At 45.7% G+C, this 20,467-nt stretch overlaps 1 protein-coding gene across 2 annotated transcripts in view; it reads left to right on the forward strand.

Annotated features, from left to right (window-relative positions):
• Positions 1–350: 350 nt before the first annotated feature.
• Positions 351–20,467, forward strand: part of LOC120995071 (complement decay-accelerating factor-like) — a 172,584-nt gene continuing 152,467 nt past the window's right edge. For both annotated transcript variants that reach the window (XM_040424054.1, XM_040424055.1), the window contains exons 1-2: positions 351–456; positions 7,541–7,627. In XM_040424054.1, coding sequence (XP_040279988.1) covers positions 7,549–7,627 — 79 coding nt within the window. In that variant the 5' untranslated portion in view covers positions 351–456; positions 7,541–7,548. The remainder of the gene's footprint in view (positions 457–7,540; positions 7,628–20,467) is intronic.

The raw sequence follows: 20,467 nt of genomic DNA on the forward strand, positions 1-20,467 counted from the left end.
CTCAGTTACTTATTCAAAATGCATATTTTTTCATCCATTTTTCACTATCTTTTTTTTGTAAAAACACAAATAATCTAGATTTTTTTTTATTAATCTGATTGTTCACAAATAATATTTAACATTTATGCAGAAAAAAACAGATTTACTGCAGAGGAATAAGAGAAAAAAAGGTTTATTTGTCATAGTAATGTATAAGAAACTGCCGAATAAGAAACCAACTTCAGCCTCGTGTTCTTAGAGATAAGGGGAACTCCCCCTCCATTCCCTCCTGCTGAGGCTGTGCTGTACTGTAACCGGGATTCCCACCGCTGTACATCCGTCCTCCTCGTTTCCTGTGGCGACCAGGAAGGGCAGAAGTGGGCGGGGCCAGTGTTGTGTGAGGCGGAGCCGGTCTGCTCAGCACGGTTTCGGATACATACAGCGGACGTCAGGCACGGAGCAGCGGGTGTCATCCAGGTACAGGACGCGGAGCTGTCCCGGAGACGGCGGGAATTACTGGCTGTAGAGAGGCATTCGTAGCCGGTGGGGTATGGCGCCATAAATGTTGCTGCGCCCTCGGGCACACCCTTGCATGTTTTGTATTGCCTCACTATACCCTTGGTAGATACGGCTTGACTGAAGGCTATGTAAGTGTATGGCAGTGGATTGTGCTCTGTCAGGGCGCTGCTTCTAGACACTTACCTGCTGTGGTAAGTAACGGGCACGATAACAGTTTTGATGCAGATGTGGATTAGACCTGAATTTAGTGTTTGGCAGCTGTCATCTGCTGGGTTACCCCTCTGTAGCTCACAGGGGTGGTGGTGCTGGGTTACCCCTCTGTAGCTCACAGGGGTGGTCCACCTGTTATGGGCTCTGATGGGCGTGGTTGTGCTGGGTTACCCCTCTAGCTCACAGGGGTGGTCCACCTGTTATGGGCTCTGATGGGAGTGGTGGTGCTGGGTTACCCCTCTAGCTCACAGGGGTGGTCCACCTGTTATGGGCTCTGATGGGAGTGGTGGTGCTGGGTTACCCCTCTAGCTCACAGGGGTGGTCCACCTGTTATGGGCTCTGATGGGAGTGGTGGTGCTGGGTTACCCCTCTGTAGCTCACAGGGGTGGTCCACCTGTTATGGGCTCTGATGGGAGTGGTGGTGCTGGGTTACCCCTCTGTAGCTCACAGGGGTGGTCCACCTGTTATGGGCTCTGATGGGCGTGGTTGTGCTGGGTTACCCCTCTAGCTCACAGGGGTGGTCCACCTGTTATGGGCTCTGATGGGAGTGGTGGTGCTGGGTTACCCCTCTGTAGCTCCCAGGGGTGGTCCACCTGTTATGGGCTCTGATGGGAGTGGTGGTGCTGGGTTACCCCTCTGTAGCTCCCAGGGGTGGTCCACCTGTTATGGGCTCTGATGGGCGTGGTGGTGCTGGGGCACCCCTAGTTGTGAAAGGCTGTATCCTTGTTTCCATATTCTCTTTTCGTCCGTACGCTCCCAGCATCAGGACATCTGCAGCCATTTTGGGGTGCATATTTATTTAGGGGTTTGGTCTGAGGCTTGAATTACATTTGGACTTTGCAGGCCCCCCTGCCCCATCCTTAATTTTCGGGCTCATGCACACGGCCGTGTCTGTATTGCAGTCTGCAAACCACGGACCCTTTCCGTGGGCAGTCCGCATATTTCTCACTCCCACGACTAGAAATTACTATTCTTGTCCGCAATGCGGTCAGGAATTATATAGTTTGTGGGATGAGCGCACAGTTGTCGTTTCTTTTTGGTGGACCCGTAGAAATGAATGGGTCCTCTTCAGGGCTGGGTTCCATGTCTTTCCTCCTGGCCGCTGAGATGGGAGGCAGTAGCAGGCGGGCATGCCGGTCAGCCCCCGCACAGTTCAGTTTATGTGTACCATTCCTGAAAATATTTCTCAGAACTGGGGGAGGACGGCACAAGCTTGGTAGATACATTCTTCTATTACGCAGGTTGCTTTTTTGTTGAGTCTGAGCCAAGTGATTTACCAATCACTGACCAATGAGCCATGTCCGATGTTGGCTACATTCTGCCTTTCATACTAAATGTTCAGTCTGAACTTACTCCAAGTTCTGGCTTAAAAAGCAATTGCAAACTCACTGCCGTAGTCCTGTCCGGAACCGCTCTTATGTTCTGGGTATTGCAGTCGTCTGTCAGTTCAGATGCCTCGGCAGTGGTATCCAGCACCCCTCAGAAGTATGTGCACCACACCCTCTGTTCCCTTTCATCATATACAAGATCAAGGCAACCCCTTTAAGGTTTCTCTGTTACCAGCGCATACTTTAAAGTGGCTATCCAACAGTCTATAACAGGGATCAGCACCCCAGCTGCTGTGAAACTACAACTCCCAGCATGCAACATGCTTGGCTGTTCTTCTTACTCCTATAGAAGTGAATGGGGCATTATGGGAGTTGTAGTTTCAGAACAGATGGAGCGGCAGAGGTTGCTGATCCCTGGTCTATAAAATTCTGAAGCGAGCGGACAGAAAAAAAATCCTCAACGTATCCGCTGTGGTTTCTGCCGGGGTTTTTTTGTGCAGAACCGCTCTTCGTTCCATTGAATGAAGCTAAACCGCAAGCTGGCTCCCACTACGGCTTTGCAAGGGGTCCACGTGGTATGCAGATTCATTTCAGTGGGGCCTCCAAAAAAATGCGGACAGCACACTGCGCGCCGTCCGCATCCATATGTCCGTTCTGCAGCCCTGCAAAAAAGACGGAACATGTCCTATTCTTGTCCATTTTGCGGACAAGAATAGGCGCGGTTACAATGTGACATCATCCGTATTTTTTGCGGATTTGCACCTTGCAGACCACAAAATACATATGGTCATGTGACTGCACCCTAAATTATGTCTTTCACTTTCTTAGGGCTCATGCACACGGCCATAAGTGTTTTGCAGTCCCCAAAACACGGATACCTGCTAAGTGCATGCTGCCATTTTTTTTTACTCCTGCAGATACGTCCTGTCTTTGCCCACAAAACGGACAAGATTAGGACATGTTCTATTTTTTATGGGGCCTCGCAACGGGTTAGGGGGTGTGCATTCCGCATCATTTACAGCACCATTGCGATGAATGGGTCCGCATCTGATCCACAAAATACGCGGATTGAATGTGGACCAAAACCTGGGCTGTGTGCACGAGCCCCTAGTGTTTGTGTTACTTCTGAGTGAATGTCTCAGTGCGTCTAGGGGGCTCTTCCCACATGGTAGATTTGCTGGAGGAAAAGCTGCACCATCCTACAGTACCAGCCAAGTGTGAATTGACAGGTGGGGTAGATTTTGAAGGCAGTGTGTCACCAGGAAATTCACGAGCACAAAGCCTAGCTCTACTGAATGTCATGAGCACTTTTCACGTTGCTTCTTTATCCAGTAAAAGCACTTTAATCAGTATGCAACTGAGCAGTTAAGTGCACCGAGGGCGTGGCCAAGTCATTCTCTGCACCCTTGCTCCTCCTAGGTGTCTATGCTAGAATTGCTTTAAAATGTTGACCTCTTCCTCGTAAAGCCCCGCCCACTTTCCAAGCATTTTGGAAAAAGTGTAGAAACCCTGAGATGTGCCAGGCTGCACCATTTTGTACCACTTTTTATTAGAATTTTTGTGCAGATCAGGGGTGCTCCGAGCCTTTCTGCTGCCTGAGGTGAGAACTAATAAAGTGAAAAATCCGACCAGAAATACATTCTTGGTTAATTTGCAAAAAAGATTGGCGCTTCTCATTTTAGACGTATTTATGAGGCAAGTTAGCCATAAAGAATAATCTACTGCGTCTGGATCTCTTTTGTCTTAATGAGAAAGGAGCATGGCTTCTAAAGAATCTGTCAGCAGCGACCTCGCTATCAAAATGATTGCATGGACTCATGGCCGTGGCTCACCTGATTAGGGTTGGTTTTCTTTTGTTGATCCGATGCTCTCTTTATGAGTTCTGATACTTTTTCCAAATTTGCAAATTAGGAGCAACGAGGGTGTCACTGCTGCTCTTACATAGGGCAGCATAGTCTGTAACAGATCAGCTTTAAATCATGAAATGGGCTTCCAGCAGCACTACAAGTCCCAGCATGCACTGGAATTGACAAAGACTCAGGGAGCGATTTATCAAAACTGGTGCAAACAGAAACAGGTTTAGGTGCCCAAAGCAACCAATCAGATTCCACCTTTTATTTTAGCCCTCCTTTGGAAAATGAAAGGATCAATCTGATTGGTTGCTAGGGGCAATTAAAGGAGTTGTGCAGCGATTTATATTGATGACCTATCCTCAGTATTAGTGATGTTTGGTGTTCAGGTTTTCTGGCAATTCCGTTATGGATTCCATTACAACAGGCCATAACGGAATTCTATGATGGAACACACCACGGAAGCCTTTAAGAGGCATTCCGTCATAATTGAAGTCTATGGGCCGCAATAACGGATCTGTCTGGTTTCCATTATGCAGGAGGGAAACCAGATGGTCCTCGGAACAAATAATTTGTGACATAGATTAATATTGGACCAACTGCATTTTAATTTATGTTATGTTAAGTTATTGTATCCTGAATGAGGGATTAGAAGATGGGAAGTTTGGGCAGCCGCCTATTGCCCAAGACTCTTGGGGGACCTATGGCTGCCAAAAATCCCTCACAACTTAGATTTGCTATAATGAGACCATTGTGGCTCACCACGGAGAAGGGAGGAGCCCGATCAGTCGGGACGATCAGGACTTGTGGGGGGAGCAAGTCTCAGGCTGGCTTCACACCTGAGCGTTTTACAGCGCGTTCCTACGCGCTGTAAAACGCTCAACAGGCAAGAACCAATGATTCCCTATGGGCATGGTTCTCACCTGAGCGTTTTACAGCGCGTACGAACGCGCTGTAAAACGCCCTATGCCCCAAGAAGTACAGGAGCTTCTTTGGGGCGTATGGTCGCGCGTTCCCGTACATAGACTTCCGGGAACGCGCGACAATGGGCGTTTGCTTGTTTCCGGAGCCGCGTATGGAAACGCCCGATGAAATCGCGCATACAGAGCGCAACAGCGTACGCTCAGGTGTGAACCCAGCCTCAGACTTCTAGAGGCTCTATGCACTGAGATAATGACAGAAGACGGGAAGGTTACTGTAAGGACTGTATTCCACTGCCCAGTGTTACACAAGGAGATGTGCTGCCGATAATCCGGCATCTTTCATCCTCCTGAGTCGCCCATCAGCCCACAAACGAGAGTTTGCTCATTTATCGGCTAATGGGCCAATTATTGGGAACAAATGTTTTTATGAACGCTTGTTCCAGACAATTGACCCAAATATGGTGTGTAATGTGTATCTACACTACATGGACAAAATTAAACTTTTAGTCCCTAAAAACAGAGAAGTTGTAATGTTGCCCCAGCAGCATGTCATACAAACACACACAGACTACAGTTCCAATCCATATCCACTATACAAAGAAGCAAACAAAAATGATTTACAATGATAATAATATATATATATATTTACAATTCTAATACCCCAGCAACACTACATCAACAACTGCCCTCATAGATACCTCATCTAAACATACCTTTCACATCTGCGGCAAGGAACGGACTGTTCCGGTAAAGGGCAGTCTGCTGGAGTTCTCTGGCTCCGGCATTGCTGGACTATAATGGTTTCTGGCAGAGATCCGGCTGATTCCCGGCACTGTCTGCCGGCCAGAATCCCCGGCTTCAGCTGTGAAAGTGGCTTAAACCTGGTCTATTGAGCTTTCAGGAGTGAGTATAAAGGGTGATATTGATTCAAAAACTTTCTCAATCTTTGGCAGCAGACTACCCACAATATTAGAATGAAAGGATTTGGGAACCTGTACAATCAAAGAAGGCTCTTGTTCCTTGTTGGGCCACCTCTGGCCTGGAGAAAAGGTGAGATACGTTTGGGCAGGGAGGCATACAGGTTCCATATGGTATCCTGTGGGACATTTACTCACTGATGTTGCAGCTGGGCCTTTAGATCCTGCACACTGGTAGGTTGCCGAAGCTGGCGTCCCAGCTGGTTCCATAAATCTGGTGACCGTGCAGGCCAAGGAAGTGTTACAATCTGGCTGAGACATGCCTGGGAAACCATTCTGTTTGTGGACGTGCATTAGACCTCATGCATGCGACCGTTGTTGTGTTCTGTTCCGCAAAATAGGGTTCCGTGATCCGTTTCTGTGTGTCTTCCTTTGTTTTTGGAGGACCACCAGACATAAAGGAAAGTAAAAAAAAGTCTAAGTCAAGTTTGCCATGCAAATGATAGGAAAAGAACGGGCGCGGATGACAATCTTGTATGCCTCCGCGTTTTTTAGCGGTCCCATTGACTTGAATGTGTCCACAAACCGTTTTCCGCGAAAATAGTAGGACAGGTTATATTTTTCTGACGGACTGGAACCACGGAAGCGGATGGCAAACGGTGCATTAGCCAAGTTTTCAACGGACCCATTAAAAGTCAATGGGTCCGCAGAAAATCACGAAAAACGGCACAACGGACACGGAATAAAACAGTCGTGTGCATGAGGCCTTATCCTGATGAAAAAATGCTACAGGCAGCCCTGCCATGAGAGGCAACACGTGGCCGCAGGATGTCCTGTACATATATCTGAGCTGTGAGTGTCCCTCACATCACTACTAGAGGAGACTGAGTGTCATATGTGATGGCTCCTCAGATTGTCGCACCAGTAGTTGGGACCTTGTGTGTCGATCTACCGCAAAGGCAGGATTGAAGCACTCATCGCCAGGCCTCCATACTCAAAACTGACCATTGTGAGATCCCAAACAGAACCTGGATTAGTCGCTAAAGACCGTACAGTTCCAGGCAATAGCAGTCCAGGTTTCTCATTGACAACACTCTGTTTTGTTTTTGTCTGATTGTTTATTTTAGTCCCAGTAGACTTGACTATGTGGTCACTGCAGTACTTCCTCTTACAGTTTTAGTCAAGCGTTGTCCTATTGTAATTGAATGTGTACTACAAGCTTTCAGTGTTTTCATGTTCTATCAAATGAAGACTACCAGTCTTGGAGATTGTTAGGAAATGCAGATCGACTGCTAATTTTTGGCATTTTCATTGTGTATGGTACATTCTGAATGGCTTGATAAAACAGAAAAGAAATATAGAGCTAGTTGAAGTCTAATCAGTGGTGGTCCAATCGCTCTGACCACCAACTCTATGGGACTGCTGGAGATAGCCGAGTGCAGGGCCATAAAGGTGCGTAGTTGGCACATATTTAGGTCTACTTCACACATCAGTCGTTGTAGGTCAATGTTTGGTCAGTGATTTCCATCAGTGATTGTTAGCCAAAACCAGATGCATGTCAACAATACAAACAGGATCAAATCTTTACGCTTCATCTTCTCTCTGTGTAGGCTTCACTCTTGGGTTTGGCTAATAATTACTAATGCAGCACTAACCAAAACTGGGATGTGTGAATTAGGCCTTAATTTCCAGTGCTGTCCATTCAGCGGTTATTGTCGCTGAAAGATCTGATTTGCAGCCTGTGAACAGGAAGTAAAATGCATTGAGCCTGAAAAAACATGCAATTTATTTTAGCTTGTTTTTTTTCCTTCCAGGTCTCAATATGTTACCTGTGCCGTATATATTTAGAAGAACCTGGGCAATTTTCCTGATTTTCCATTCACAACTGATCTGTATTAGGGGTAAGTTATGTGTTCTTAAAGGGGTAATCCCAAATAAAAGTTCTACAGTTTTCAAACCAGCACCACGATCTGAATACTTTTGTAATTGTATGTAACAAAAAATTTAGTATAGCCACTGAGTTATTCAATGAACCGTATCTGTATAGTGCCACTAAGGGCTCTTTCACACTTGCGTTCTTGTCTTCCGGCATAGAGTTCCGTCGTCGGGGCTCTATGCCGGAAGAATCCTGATCAGGATTATCCTAATGCATTCTGAATGGAGAGAAATCCGTTCAGGATGCATCAGGATGCATCAGGATGTCTTCAGTTCCGGAACGGAACGTTTTTTGGCCGGAGAAAATACCGCAGCATGCTGCGCTTTTTGCTCCGGCCAAAAATCCGGAACACTTGCCGCAAGGCCGGATCCGGAATTAATGCCCATTGAAAGGCATTGATCCGGATCCGGCCTTAAGCTAAACGTCGTTTCGGCGCATTGCCGGAGCCGACATTTAGCTTTTTCAGAGTGGTTACCATGGCTGCCGGGACGCTAAAGTCCTGGCAGCCATGGTAAAGTGTAGTGGGGAGCAGGGGAGCAGTATACTTACCGTCTGTGCGGCTCCCGGGGCGCTTCAGAGTGACGTCAGGGCGCCCCAAGCACATGGATCACGTCATCCATGCGCATGGGGCGCTCTGACGTCACTCTGGAGCGCCCCGGGAGCCGCACGGACTGTAAGTATACTGCTCCCCCGCTCCCCGCTCCTACTATGGCAACCAGGACTTTAATAGCGTCCTGGGTGCCATAGTAACACTGAAAGCATTTGGAAGACGGTTCCGTCTTCAAATGCTTTCAGTACACTTGCGTTTTTCCGGATCCGGTGTGTAATTCCGGCAAGTGGAGTACACGCCGGATCCGGACAACGCAAGTGTGAAAGAGGCCTTAGTCTTATTTTTTTGACCGACTCATTAAGAAGGTTGCACATGCTCAGTCTTTTAGCTGCCTCCTTAACTATGATAGGGAGAGGATGGACACGCCCCCTTAGCTGCAGCAGAAAAGACCCTCCCCTGAGCTGCCAGCTTGATATAAATCTAGCAGAGCAATGAATGGGGAGATCTCTGGATCCATGTGAGGTACAGGGCTGGTTCTAGCTTTGTTAAAAAGAGATTGTCTTGTACTATATGATCTGCTGATACAGCCTCTTTCCCTGCAAATCTGAATATACATAAATCCTCTACCATCTTTTTGCGAATAATGAAGACATCCATTCTGATTCCTCCCAGTTGGCTGTTCAGTGATGAATGCCTGGTTACACTGTTTGATAGCTTTAACAATGTCTGAATTGTGTCTCCATTCTGTGGAAGGACCTCTAAGGCTACTTTCACACTTGCGGCAGTGTTATCCGGTGGGCAGTTCCGTCGTCGGAACTGCCCGCCGGATCCGCCAATCTGCCGCTGACTGAAAGCATTTGTGAGACGGATCCGGGTGCGGATCCGTCTCACAAATGCATTGCAAGGACGGATCCGTCTCTCCGCTTGTCATGCGGACCGACGGATCCGTCTTGTACATTTTTTCACATTTTTACCGATTGCGCATGCCGGAACGACTGATCCGGTATTCTGAATGCCGGATCCGGCGCTAATTCATTCCTATGGGAAAAAATGCCGGATCCGGCGTTCAGGCAAGTCTTTTTCAGTTTTTCGCCGGAGAGAAAACCGTAGCATGCTGCGGTTTTCTCTTTTGCCTGATCAGTCAAAACGACTGAACTGAAGACATCCTGATGCATCCTGAACGGATTACTCTCCATTCAGAATGCATGGGAATATGCCTGATCAGTTCTTTTCCGGTATAGAGCCCCTGTGACGGAACTCTATGCCGGAAAAGAACAACGCAAGTGTGAAAGTAGCCTAAGCAAGGTCATCAAGAGCATTTTCAGGAGACACTAGCGGAGACCGCATGGTCTCTGGTAAATCTTTACAGTCTGGCAGCCTCTTCCCGCTTCCTGTCCAGAGCAACTTCTTCCTGCGGAACAGCATCGGCGCCATTCTGAGAGTCCACACCGCCGCCTCCCTATCCTGTGATCTTTGGCCATGACAGGACTCACAGTAACTGGTACCAGACAGCTTCATCAGGCAGGTAGAACCGGTCTGAGGTAGTTGGGAGCCAGTAGTAAGGGTTTTGCAGGCTGAAGTCAGGATAGGGGTCCATTCACACGTCCGCAAATGGGTCCGCATCCGTTCCGCAATATCAGGAACGGATGTGGACCCATTCATTTTCAATGGCGCAGGAATGGATGCGGAGAGCACACTATGTGCTCTCTGCATCTGCATTTTCGGAGCGCGGCCTCGAACTTCCGGGCTTCGCCCCCTAACTTCCTCTTTTAAATTTAAATGTTCTTTGGTCTTATTTAAATGTTCTTAGAAAACATTTTTTTTAGCATTTTTAGCTATTTTTCTTTTTGATTTCAGCAGTACTATATCATGGAAAATTACAGGGACACTAAACCCTGTAAAACACAAGAAAAAGAAAGCAGTTAAACAGATATCCTGCAGTCAGAGAAGTGTCTCCTTCCTCCGAGCCTCACCATCTTCTGTGCACCACCATGAGCTCACAGGCAAACAGGAAGTGTGAGAAAGGGGCGGGGCTTAACACTGCATTCACTTAAATTGGTGCTCAAAGCACTGAGTAAGGTCTACAAATACTAACAATGCCACCTTGATTGACATTGTGTGCATCTATCATATGGTACCAAGGCAACATAATCTGTTGTCACCAATGCAGCTGCGCAGTGTTGTCACCTAGCTTTTCCAGGGCCCTGGAGAGCAAGTTGGTATAGCTATATGACGGGATTTATCACTACTTTGCAAATTAGGAATTCCGCATACCACCACATGCTGCTCAGATTTTCAAAGCTGCTGAAAGGTAAATCTGCACAGTTATGCACTGAAGGGAGGAATTATCACTGCATAACTAGGAAGATTAGCCACTCGCATGTTCTATGGATGGTACTGTGTATGTACTACAGCTGGTGCGGTTACCAATCTATTGTGTACTATTAGTAACTAGGAGATTCCTTCCAACAAAATGTCCACCTCACTGTGTTGACAAAAATGATGCAGCCTAAACCCTGCTGCCTCCTCCTAAATTTCCTGACTCAAGTGCACTAGCATCAGAGTGGGAGAGGGAGGGGATGAAAACATGGCCGCAGCCTGAGAAAACAAAGCACTGCTTTTCTGTTGTATTTTTTATGGCCTGCAATTGTGATCTGACAAAATGAGCAAATAACAAAGAAAAATAAGACACTAAAGTAAACCTTAAAACACATTTTTTCCGTGGAATCAAAGGTAGGCCGGGTTCACATCGGCGTTACAGAATTCCCTTATAGGTTCCGTTATAACGGACAACGGGGCTATTTTTTTCGTTATGTATAACGGAAAGAAACTGAACCATTCTTTAACCCATCAGATGCCATTGTCAGTTGCAACCATGGTATCTAAGGGTACTTTCACACTTGCGTTGTTTGATTCCGGCAGGCAGTTCAGTTGCCTGAACTGCCTGCCTGATCAGGAAAACTGTATGCAAATGCATGTCATTTGCAGACTCCTCAGGATCCTGATCAGTCTGATAAATGCATTGCAATACCGGATCCGTTTTGCAGTGTCATCCGTAAAAACGGATCCGGTATTTATTATTTTTAAAATTTTTAATGGTCTGTGTATGCGCAGACCTGGAAACCAGATCAGTTTTACCTGCACACTTGATACCGGATCCAGCATTAATACATTTCAATGGCATTCAGCCAAGTGTTCTGGAATGTTGGCCGGAGAAAATACCGCAGCATGCTGCGGTATTTTCTCCGTCCAAATACCGTAAAAGTGACTGAACTGAAGACATCCTGATGCATACTGAACAGAATTCTCTCCATTCAGAATGCATTGGGACAAAACTGATCAGTTTGGACAGAACTCAATACCAGTAAACTTTAACGCTAGTGTGAAAGTACCCTAAGGTGGCTTTCTCCAGTAGCACTGCACTCCCGGGGCTCAAACGGCTCTGCTGCACAGCGATATGGGGAGCCGTTCATTCCTTGTGGTAGCCTTGAGGCTATCGTAGCAGTAGTTGCTATGGAGGCCTGCAGCGGACTTAAAATATGTTAAAAAAAAATATTAAATATATAAAAATTCTAATCAATCCTCCTTTCCCCCTTTTTATTGATTTTATTTTACTCACTTTATATAGTACCCACCTATTCCGCAGTGCTTTACAGACACTATCATTGTTTGCCTTCTCCATTGGAGCTCACAATTTATGTTCCCCATCTGTATGCCTTTAAAGTGTGGGAGGAAACCTGAGCGCCGGAAGTAAACTCAGAACGTACAAGTTGCAGATATTATTCTTGATTGGATTCAAACCTAGGACTCCAGAGCTGCAAGACACCAGTGGTAACCCCTGACATTGTCATTGCCGTGCCTGGCCCCTAAATGCCTGTGCTATTTTTTTTCTGTAACTTCACCTCCCAAAATTTTTTTTTACATTTCCCAAAAGTTTTTATTTATTATTTTAGTATTAACCCCTTCCTGACCGTCCCACGTAAATTTACGCCAGCAGTCGGGCATTTAAAAATGGTACCTGCTCGGGAGCAGACGCCAGAGCCTCCAGGTGCCTGCTGTAACAGTAAGCACCTAGGACTTAATGTATGCATCGCCTGCATTTAATCCCTCAGATGCTGTGGTCAAATGTCCACAGCATCTGGGAGGTTAAAGACCGGAAGCGTGCGTGCCTGGCCTGTACGAGCTCCTCCCGGCGGGGATCGGGGGAGCCGGATGTACAGATTCAGCCGAGCTAAACTTGTTAACGCATTGAGTAAAGAATGGCGAGAAAAAGATAACTAACTTTTCAATGGAATTCACTGGCTTTTGTCACAAGATAATCAAGATAAGGTCATAGTCTCATAACTGCTAATGCATTGGAGTCTATGAGAAAAGCATGATTGCCTTAGGGGAACTATTTAAAAAATAAAAATCTAAAAATTAAAATCACCCCCCCCTTTCCCCAAAATCAAAACAAAAATATCTAAATAATTTGAAAAAATAACTGCCCATTACTGCGTGCGAAAACGCCTCTTCTATTAAAACCTAAAATTATTTATCCTAAACGACGAAACAGAAAAAAATTCTAAATTGCAGATTCACCTTTTTTTTTTTTTTGTCGCTTTTACAATTTTTTTTTATAAAAAGTGATCAAAAACTCATACACACCAGGTTGTCATCAATGAAAAGTTAAGATCGACGTGTAAAAAGTGAGTCCGTACACATAAGAATAAAAAAGTTATGTGGTTCAGAATATGGCAATGCAAAGAAAAAAAGTTTTTTCCAAAGTTTATAAAACATTTTCAGCATTTAAAATGCAAGAAAAACTATACATATGTGGTATCATCATAATCGTACTGACCTGCAGAATAAAAGTAATAGGTCAGTTTTAAGACTGAGGCAAAATGGTTATTTTTTATCCATCCCATTTGGATTTTTTTTTCCTGCTTCCTACCACATTGTATATAACTGTAAATGGTTCAGTTAGAAAGTGCATCTCGTCCCCCAAAAAAACAGCCCTCATGTGGCTATGTAAATGAAAAAATAGAAAAGTTATGGCGTCGGGAGGGCTGGGAGTAAAAAATGAAAGCCGCAAAAAATGGGGAATTACCTGAAAAACTATATAAATGTAGTATCGCTGTAATCATACTGACCTGGAGAATAAAAGGTAACGTAAAAATGAAACTCATAAAACTATGGCGCAATTGTGTTTTGTTTTTTTCCAATCCCACCCCATTTATTTTATTTTTTTTCCAGCTTCTCACTGCATCGTATACAATACTAAATGGTGACATTAGAAAGTGCAACTTGTCTCACAAAAAAAAACAAGCCCTCATACGTCTGTGTGAACGGAAAATTAAAAAAGCTATGGGTCTGGGAAGGCAGGGATTAAAAAACAAAAACACTGAAAAACTGAAAATCGCCATGTCCTCAAGGAAACCAGTCCATTACAAAATGTAACCTAGTCTGTAGGCAGCATGCCAGCGTAGTGCAGGATTAGTTGAGCAGATACATATTATTACACAATATATGGACATAAGTATTGGGGCACACCTCTTAATCACTGAATTCAGGTGTTTCATCCAGCCCCTTCGCCACAGGAGTATAAAATCCAGCTTCTAGATATGAAGTCTGCCTTTACAGACATTTGTGAAAGAATGGGTCGTTCTAAAGAGATCACTGACTTCTAGTGTAGCACTGTAATACGATGCCTCCATTGCAACAAGTCAGTTTGTGAAATTTCTTCCTCCTAGATATTCTATGCTGAAATGTAAGTGGTAGTATTGTCAAGTGTAAACATTTAGGAACCTCCGCAACTGAGCCACAAAGTGACAGACCACATAAAGTTACAGAGCCAGGTCACCAAGTGCCGTAGTGCATAAGTCGACTCAATAGCTGCTGCGTTCTATACCTCCCATGGCATTAATGTCAGCATTAAAACTACGTGCCTGGAGCTTCGTGGCATGGCAAGACTCAGCAGCAGTCAGGCTCCCTGAAGTATCACTGGCACTGTACAGGGAGTGCTACCTGTCAGTGGGGGTATAGATACATGTGTTGTACCCTTTAGGAAATAGCAGGTGGATATGGTAAGGGTACCTCTACCAGCTTATAGTGTATCCGCCATAAAAAAATAAATAAAAAAAAATTCTTAATGTGTATGGCCAGTGATCAAAACGTGTTTTCTATTGATTTTTTTCTTTCTTGATTTCTATGGGAAAAAGTGCTCCAAAGTTCCCCCTTAGCTGCGCTAAGGAGAGACCTGGAGAACCCTATATGCTGTAAAAATGCTAGCCCCTTATGGGAAATATGAAAAACAGGACACACAACAGTTCTTTGCTCCTGGCTTTTTTTAAATTAGGTAGAAAGCCTTTTTGTCTTTATGGCTTCTTTTTAAAAAGTATTATATCAGCATAAAAACTGCAACAAAAGAAAAAATGCATGCGTTTATTCCGAAGTTTTTTTTCTCCTGGAAAAAAAAAATCCACAAGTAAATGTCATGTTTAGGGACCCTTATGCCAGACACACACAAGTGTTCAATGGGGTATTCCCATCACAGACAATGTGGGCATATCGCTAGGACCTCTGGGACCCACACATACACCGAGAATGGAGTGGTAAAGGTGGCGGAGGGCAAATTGCGCATGCGCAGCCACACTCCATTTATTTCTATGGGGCTGTTTAAAATAGCAGAGTGTTGGCTTGGCCATTTCTATCGGCCCCGTAGAAATGAATAGGAGTGGTCACTGTGCAAGCGCGGTGCGCTCCCTATCACTTGTATGGGGAGAGCTCTTGTTGGTGGCTGGTTACCCGGGTCCTTCAGCCACCACTCTCTCCGCCCCGTTCTCTGAGTTAGGTTCAGGTCCCACCTCTGGGACCCGCACCATCAGACAATGGGGGCATATCCTAGCGATATGCCCACATTGTCTGTGATGGGAATACCCCTTTGAACACATTTGTGTGTGTCTGGCCTAAGGGTCCCTAAACATGAATTTTACTCTTGTGAATTATTTTTTTCCAGCAGAAAAAAGTCAGAATAGACGCATGCATTTTTTCTTTTGTTGCAGTTTTTGTGCTGCGATATGCCCCCATTGTCTGTGATGGGAATATCCCTTTAAAGGGAACCTGTCACCAGTTTTATGGTGTCCTAACTAAGGGCAACATAAATAAGTGACTGATTCTCTTAGCACAATGCTGGGTCACTTTCTTTAATTGACCCAGTCAATCTGCCAACATCTTGTATTGAAAAGCTCCAGCTGATAATGAGGAGTCCTGAATATTTATGAGCTCCTGACTCTCCCAGCCTACCTGCTGCTGAATGACAGTCTGTTTCCATATGAACCAGCAGCAGGTGGGCAGGGGAGTGGCTATAGCTCTGAATTAAATAAACGCTGGACTCAATGACATCACGCTGGACTCCAATCAGCTCATTAGCATGCGGCATGTGGCATCTTTGTGTATATTATGAGGTTACCATCTAAGGCACTTTTTAGTAGTTAATGATTGTATATAATTAGTTAGATTATAATCAAATATCCACATGACAGGTTCCCTTTAAGGCTGGTTTCACATTGCCAGCACAACCTTCCTGCAGGCTGTTCCGCCATGGGATGACGGGAATCGGCCGGACACAAACTGCTGCGTGCATCTTTCTCAGCATCTTTGCCGGGTTTGGCTGGATCACGGCGGGACCCTATTACATTGCGCCAGCATCTGGCAGCGACAGATCCGGCAGGCTGTTTCCGACCTGTCTGTAAACGCTAGTGTGGAACTAGCCTAATGCAAGGAACTCGCAGTGTGCGCTGGTGTGAGGTACCATTTTAACCTCTGCTCCTTTGATCGGTTTGCGCAGCACTATACTGATTTGTAAAGCTGTGTGACCCTGAGAGTCCTGGAATCTATTGCATTACATTGACATAATGCTGTCAGTGTAATACAATAGATTTTAAGACTATTACACTAACAGCATTATGTCAATATAATTTAATAGATTCCAGGACACTCAGGGTCACACTGCATTATAAATCAGTATAGTGCTGTGCAACCAGTGGATATAATACATAGCAACTAGTCTAAGTACACCTCTTATTTTTGATAATGCTCTTGAAAAATGAAAGCAGCAATGATTGGTTTGTATAGGGATCAAATCTCTCTCTTTTCCATAAATCTTCCCTATGCTGCTTATTTAAAAAAACCTCATATAATTCAGAACGACAGAAATGGGGGAAAACACTGATCCCCTGTGTATAAAACTGTGTTTTACTATGGCCCTGATTTATGAAGACTGTGCCAGATGGAAATCTACCGCACCTCAGAGCTGCCATAAATTTCAGCCATTATTTACACCAGTCTCTGGTATAGATGGTGATAATTGTCTCAGAAATCACAGCCTGCCCTTCCCCACGCCCCATTTTCTGAAATCTCGGGAGGGCAGTGTTAAATGCTAGATGCTCTGGGTTTTTAAGTCTCAAAACCAAGTTTTGCAACTTATTAATACCAGAAAGCTGGCATAAGGGGAATGATGACCCCCCCCCCTTTAAAATTAACTTTTGTAAAGCTACTTTCACACTGGCGTTTTGAATTCCGTTTGTGAGATCTGTTTCAGGGATCTCACAAACGGTTCAAAACGGATCAGTTCAGCCCCAATGCATTCTCAATGGATAAGGATCCGTTCAGAATGCATCAGTTTGCCTCCATTTGCCTAGCGATGCAGAGGCAAACTGATCCGTCCTGACTTGCAATGTAAGTCAATTGGGACGGATCCGTTTTCACTGACACAATATGGTGCAATTGAAAACTGATCCGTCCCCCATTGACTTTCAATGTAAGTCAGGACGGATCTGTTTTGACTTTGTTCTTCATAATGCAAACTAATCCGTTCTGAACGGATACAATCGTTTGCATTATAGGTGCGGATCCGTCTGTGCAGATACCAGACGGATCCGCACCTAACGCAGGTGTGAGAGTAGCCTAAGGCCTCTTTCACACGGGCATTGCTGGTGAGGGTCGAATGCGTTCAGGGTGCATTGCTGGAAACCCGGGCGAGTAGGCACGCAATTTCAGTCAGTTTTGTCTGCTATTGCGTTCCATTCATTTTTTTCCACGCGCGTGAGAAAAAACAGAATGTGGTACCCAGATCCAAACCTGGTCTTCTTTACTAAAGTTCGGGTTCGGTCTGTAGATTTTATTATTTTCCATTATAACATGGTTTTAATGGAAAATAATAGCATTCTTTAATGCAAAATGCAAAGTCCAATATCAATTGAGGGTTAAAAAATAATAAAAACATAACACACCCCATCCACTTGCTCGCGCAGCCGGGATCCTCTTCTTTGTTCTTCTTGAAGGACCTGCAAAAGGACCTTCGCTGACGTCATCACGCTCACCACGTGGTGAGCGTGGTGACATCAGTGCAGGTCCTGCTTAATGAAGATAGAAGGTCCTTCAAGAAGAACAAAGAGGATCCCGGCTGCGCGAGCAAGTGGATGAGGTGAGTTATGTTTTTTATTATTTTCCATTATAACTATTATTTTCCAATATAAAATGAAGTTAAAGGGACTCTGTCACCACATTCTAACCCCCCCTTTTAAAAGTATTGTTATCTCCATGGCGCCCCTGTGATTACAAAGGTGTTGTTAGAAGATAAATTCGCCGTCTCCTTTTGATAAAAAGAGCTTTTATCTAACCTGTCAATCTTCTTGATAAGGTGCCCAGGGCGTTTCTGTTGGTCTCAAGCTGCCGCCCGCCGCCGCCGCCGTTGGTGCCCAGCTCCTCCCCTGATGCTTTCAGCGCCGCCTGAATGTAATGAAATACGCCTCCGGCTCTCGCTCAGTGCCCCCTCCTCCTTTTCAAAGATCCCGCGCGTGCGCACAGGCCTGTGCCTGATGCGCCCGTGCGGACATTTACAATCAGCCTCATTGAGCGAAGTGCGCATGCGCGCACTTCGCTCAATGAGGCTGATTGTAAATGTCCGCACGGGCGCATCAGGCACAGGCCTGTGCGCACGCGCGGGATCTTTGAAAAGGAGGAGGGGGCACTGAGCGAGAGCCGGAGGCGTATTTCATTACATTCAGGCGGCGCTGAAAGCATCAGGGGAGGAGCTGGGCACCAACGGCGGCGGCGGCGGGCGGCAGCTTGAGACCAACAGAAACGCCCTGGGCACCTTATCAAGAAGATTGACAGGTTAGATAAAAGCTCTTTTTATCAAAAGGAGACGGCGAATTTATCTTCTAACAACACCTTTGTAATCACAGGGGCGCCATGGAGATAACAATACTTTTAAAAGGGGGGGTTAGAATGTGGTGACAGAGTCCCTTTAATGGGGTCCCGGGTCGCTCATCCCTCGTCTCCTTAGCAATCATGCGTGAAAATTGCACCTGTAAGCAAGTGCGATGCGATTTTCATGCAGCTCTATTCATTTCTATGGGGCTTGCGTTGCGTGAAAAACGCAGAATATAGAACTTGCTGTGATTTTCACGCAACGCAGAAGTGATGCGTGAAAAGCATCGCTCATGTACACAGCCCCATTGAAGTGAATAGGTCCGGATTCAGTGCGGGTGCAATGCGTTCGCCTCACGTATTGCACCCGCGCGGAATACTCGCCCGTGTGAAAGGGGCCCAAGAGATCCGTAGTCCCCTACAGCTGCCTGTTGTCATAGCAGCATAATGACCTGCTGTTCGCTGCCATGCAGTCATAGTGGTGGCAGTCGTGTTGACTATGATGCGACAAGTTTCTGCTTCCAGTGTTAACATGTTGTTGGGCAGATGTCAACAGAAAGTCATAGTAGATCCCAGGTTAAAAGTACTGTAAGTGTATCACAATTTTTCTTTTGCCATTACCAACAATTGTCACTTGATTATTAGGCATCTTAAAACTGTATTAGGCTATATGCAGTTTTTTTATGATTTTTTTTATTGTCCTAGCCAAGAGATTTTATTGATTGTCTGAATTTTCACAAATGAGAAACAGCAGGCGTTTAGCCATTTTTTTAATGTGATATTTTGTGCAAGTATTTTTCCTGCTGTTTTCGGAATGTCCATTGGAGGAAATAAAGTAAGAACAAAAAAAGCTATACCTACAGCATGCAGCACTAAAATGCAACTAAACTCAATAAATGGTGTTGAAATGCCCCGAACAAAAAAGCTATTTCTGTAGTCATTTTTATATTACACTATAGGCTTTTAACTTGCATCTGGGTGCATATTACTGGTTTCATTATCATATACTGTGCTTTAATAAATCAGTAATATGTACACTCGCCTAAAGAATTATTAGGAACACCATACTAATACGGTGTTGGACCCCCTTTTGCCTTCAGAACTGCCTTAATTCTACGTGGCATTGATTCAACAAGGTGCTGATAGCATTCTTTAGAAATGTTGGCCCATATTGATAGGATAGCATCTTGCAGTTGATGGAGATTTGAGGGATGCACATCCAGGGCACGAAGCTCCCGTTCCACCACATCCCAAAGATGCTCTATTGCAGGGGTACTCAACTGGCGGACCGCGGTCCAAATACGGACCGCGGCCGCCAGTTGTCCGGACCCCGGCCATCCTTCAGAGCGCTGCTCCTCTCCTGCACACTGTGCCGTGCAGGAGGAGGAGCTTACCGGCGCACTTCCGCCTGTCCCACAGCGCAGTGAGACAGGGCTTCCTCCACATGTAAGCGCTCCTCCTCCTGCACACTCTGGCAGCTCTGCTCAATACAGCGGCGGGCACAGGAGATGATAGTTCTCAGCAGCGCAGGAGGAGTCTCTCCCTCCCCCCTGTGCTGCTGCTGCCCCCGCCGCTGCCAATAAGAAGAGGCAGGAGGAGGAGGGGAGGGGCTGTGGCCACTGCGCCACCAATGAAGAAAACTGACCTGTATTACAAATACAGGAGGCGGGTGCTGGAATCAAATAGCCGGCACCCGACCTCTGTGACAGGGAGCTGCGATCAGCTGCAGTTGAGTTAACCCTTCAGGTGCGGTACCTGAGGGGTTAATTGTAGCTGATCGCAGCTCCCTGTCACAAAGGTCGGGTGCCGGCTATTTGATTCCGGCACCCGCCTCCTGTATTTGTATAAGAAACGTTGGTGGCACAAAGTGCGCCCCCCCCCCCCAGTATAAGAAACATTGGTGGCGCAGTGCCCCCCCCTTCCCCATTATAATAAACATTGGTGGCTCAGTGGGAAGTGCCAATGAGGGTTAAAAATAATAAAAGAAAATTAACTCTTCTCCTCCAGTTGATCGCGTAACTGCCGGTCTCCAGTTCTTACTTCTTTCTTCAGGACCTGTGG

This window comes from Bufo bufo, chromosome 3 (genome assembly GCF_905171765.1).
Source record: "Bufo bufo chromosome 3, aBufBuf1.1, whole genome shotgun sequence".
In the NCBI taxonomy this organism is placed as follows: Eukaryota; Metazoa; Chordata; class Amphibia; order Anura; family Bufonidae; genus Bufo; species Bufo bufo.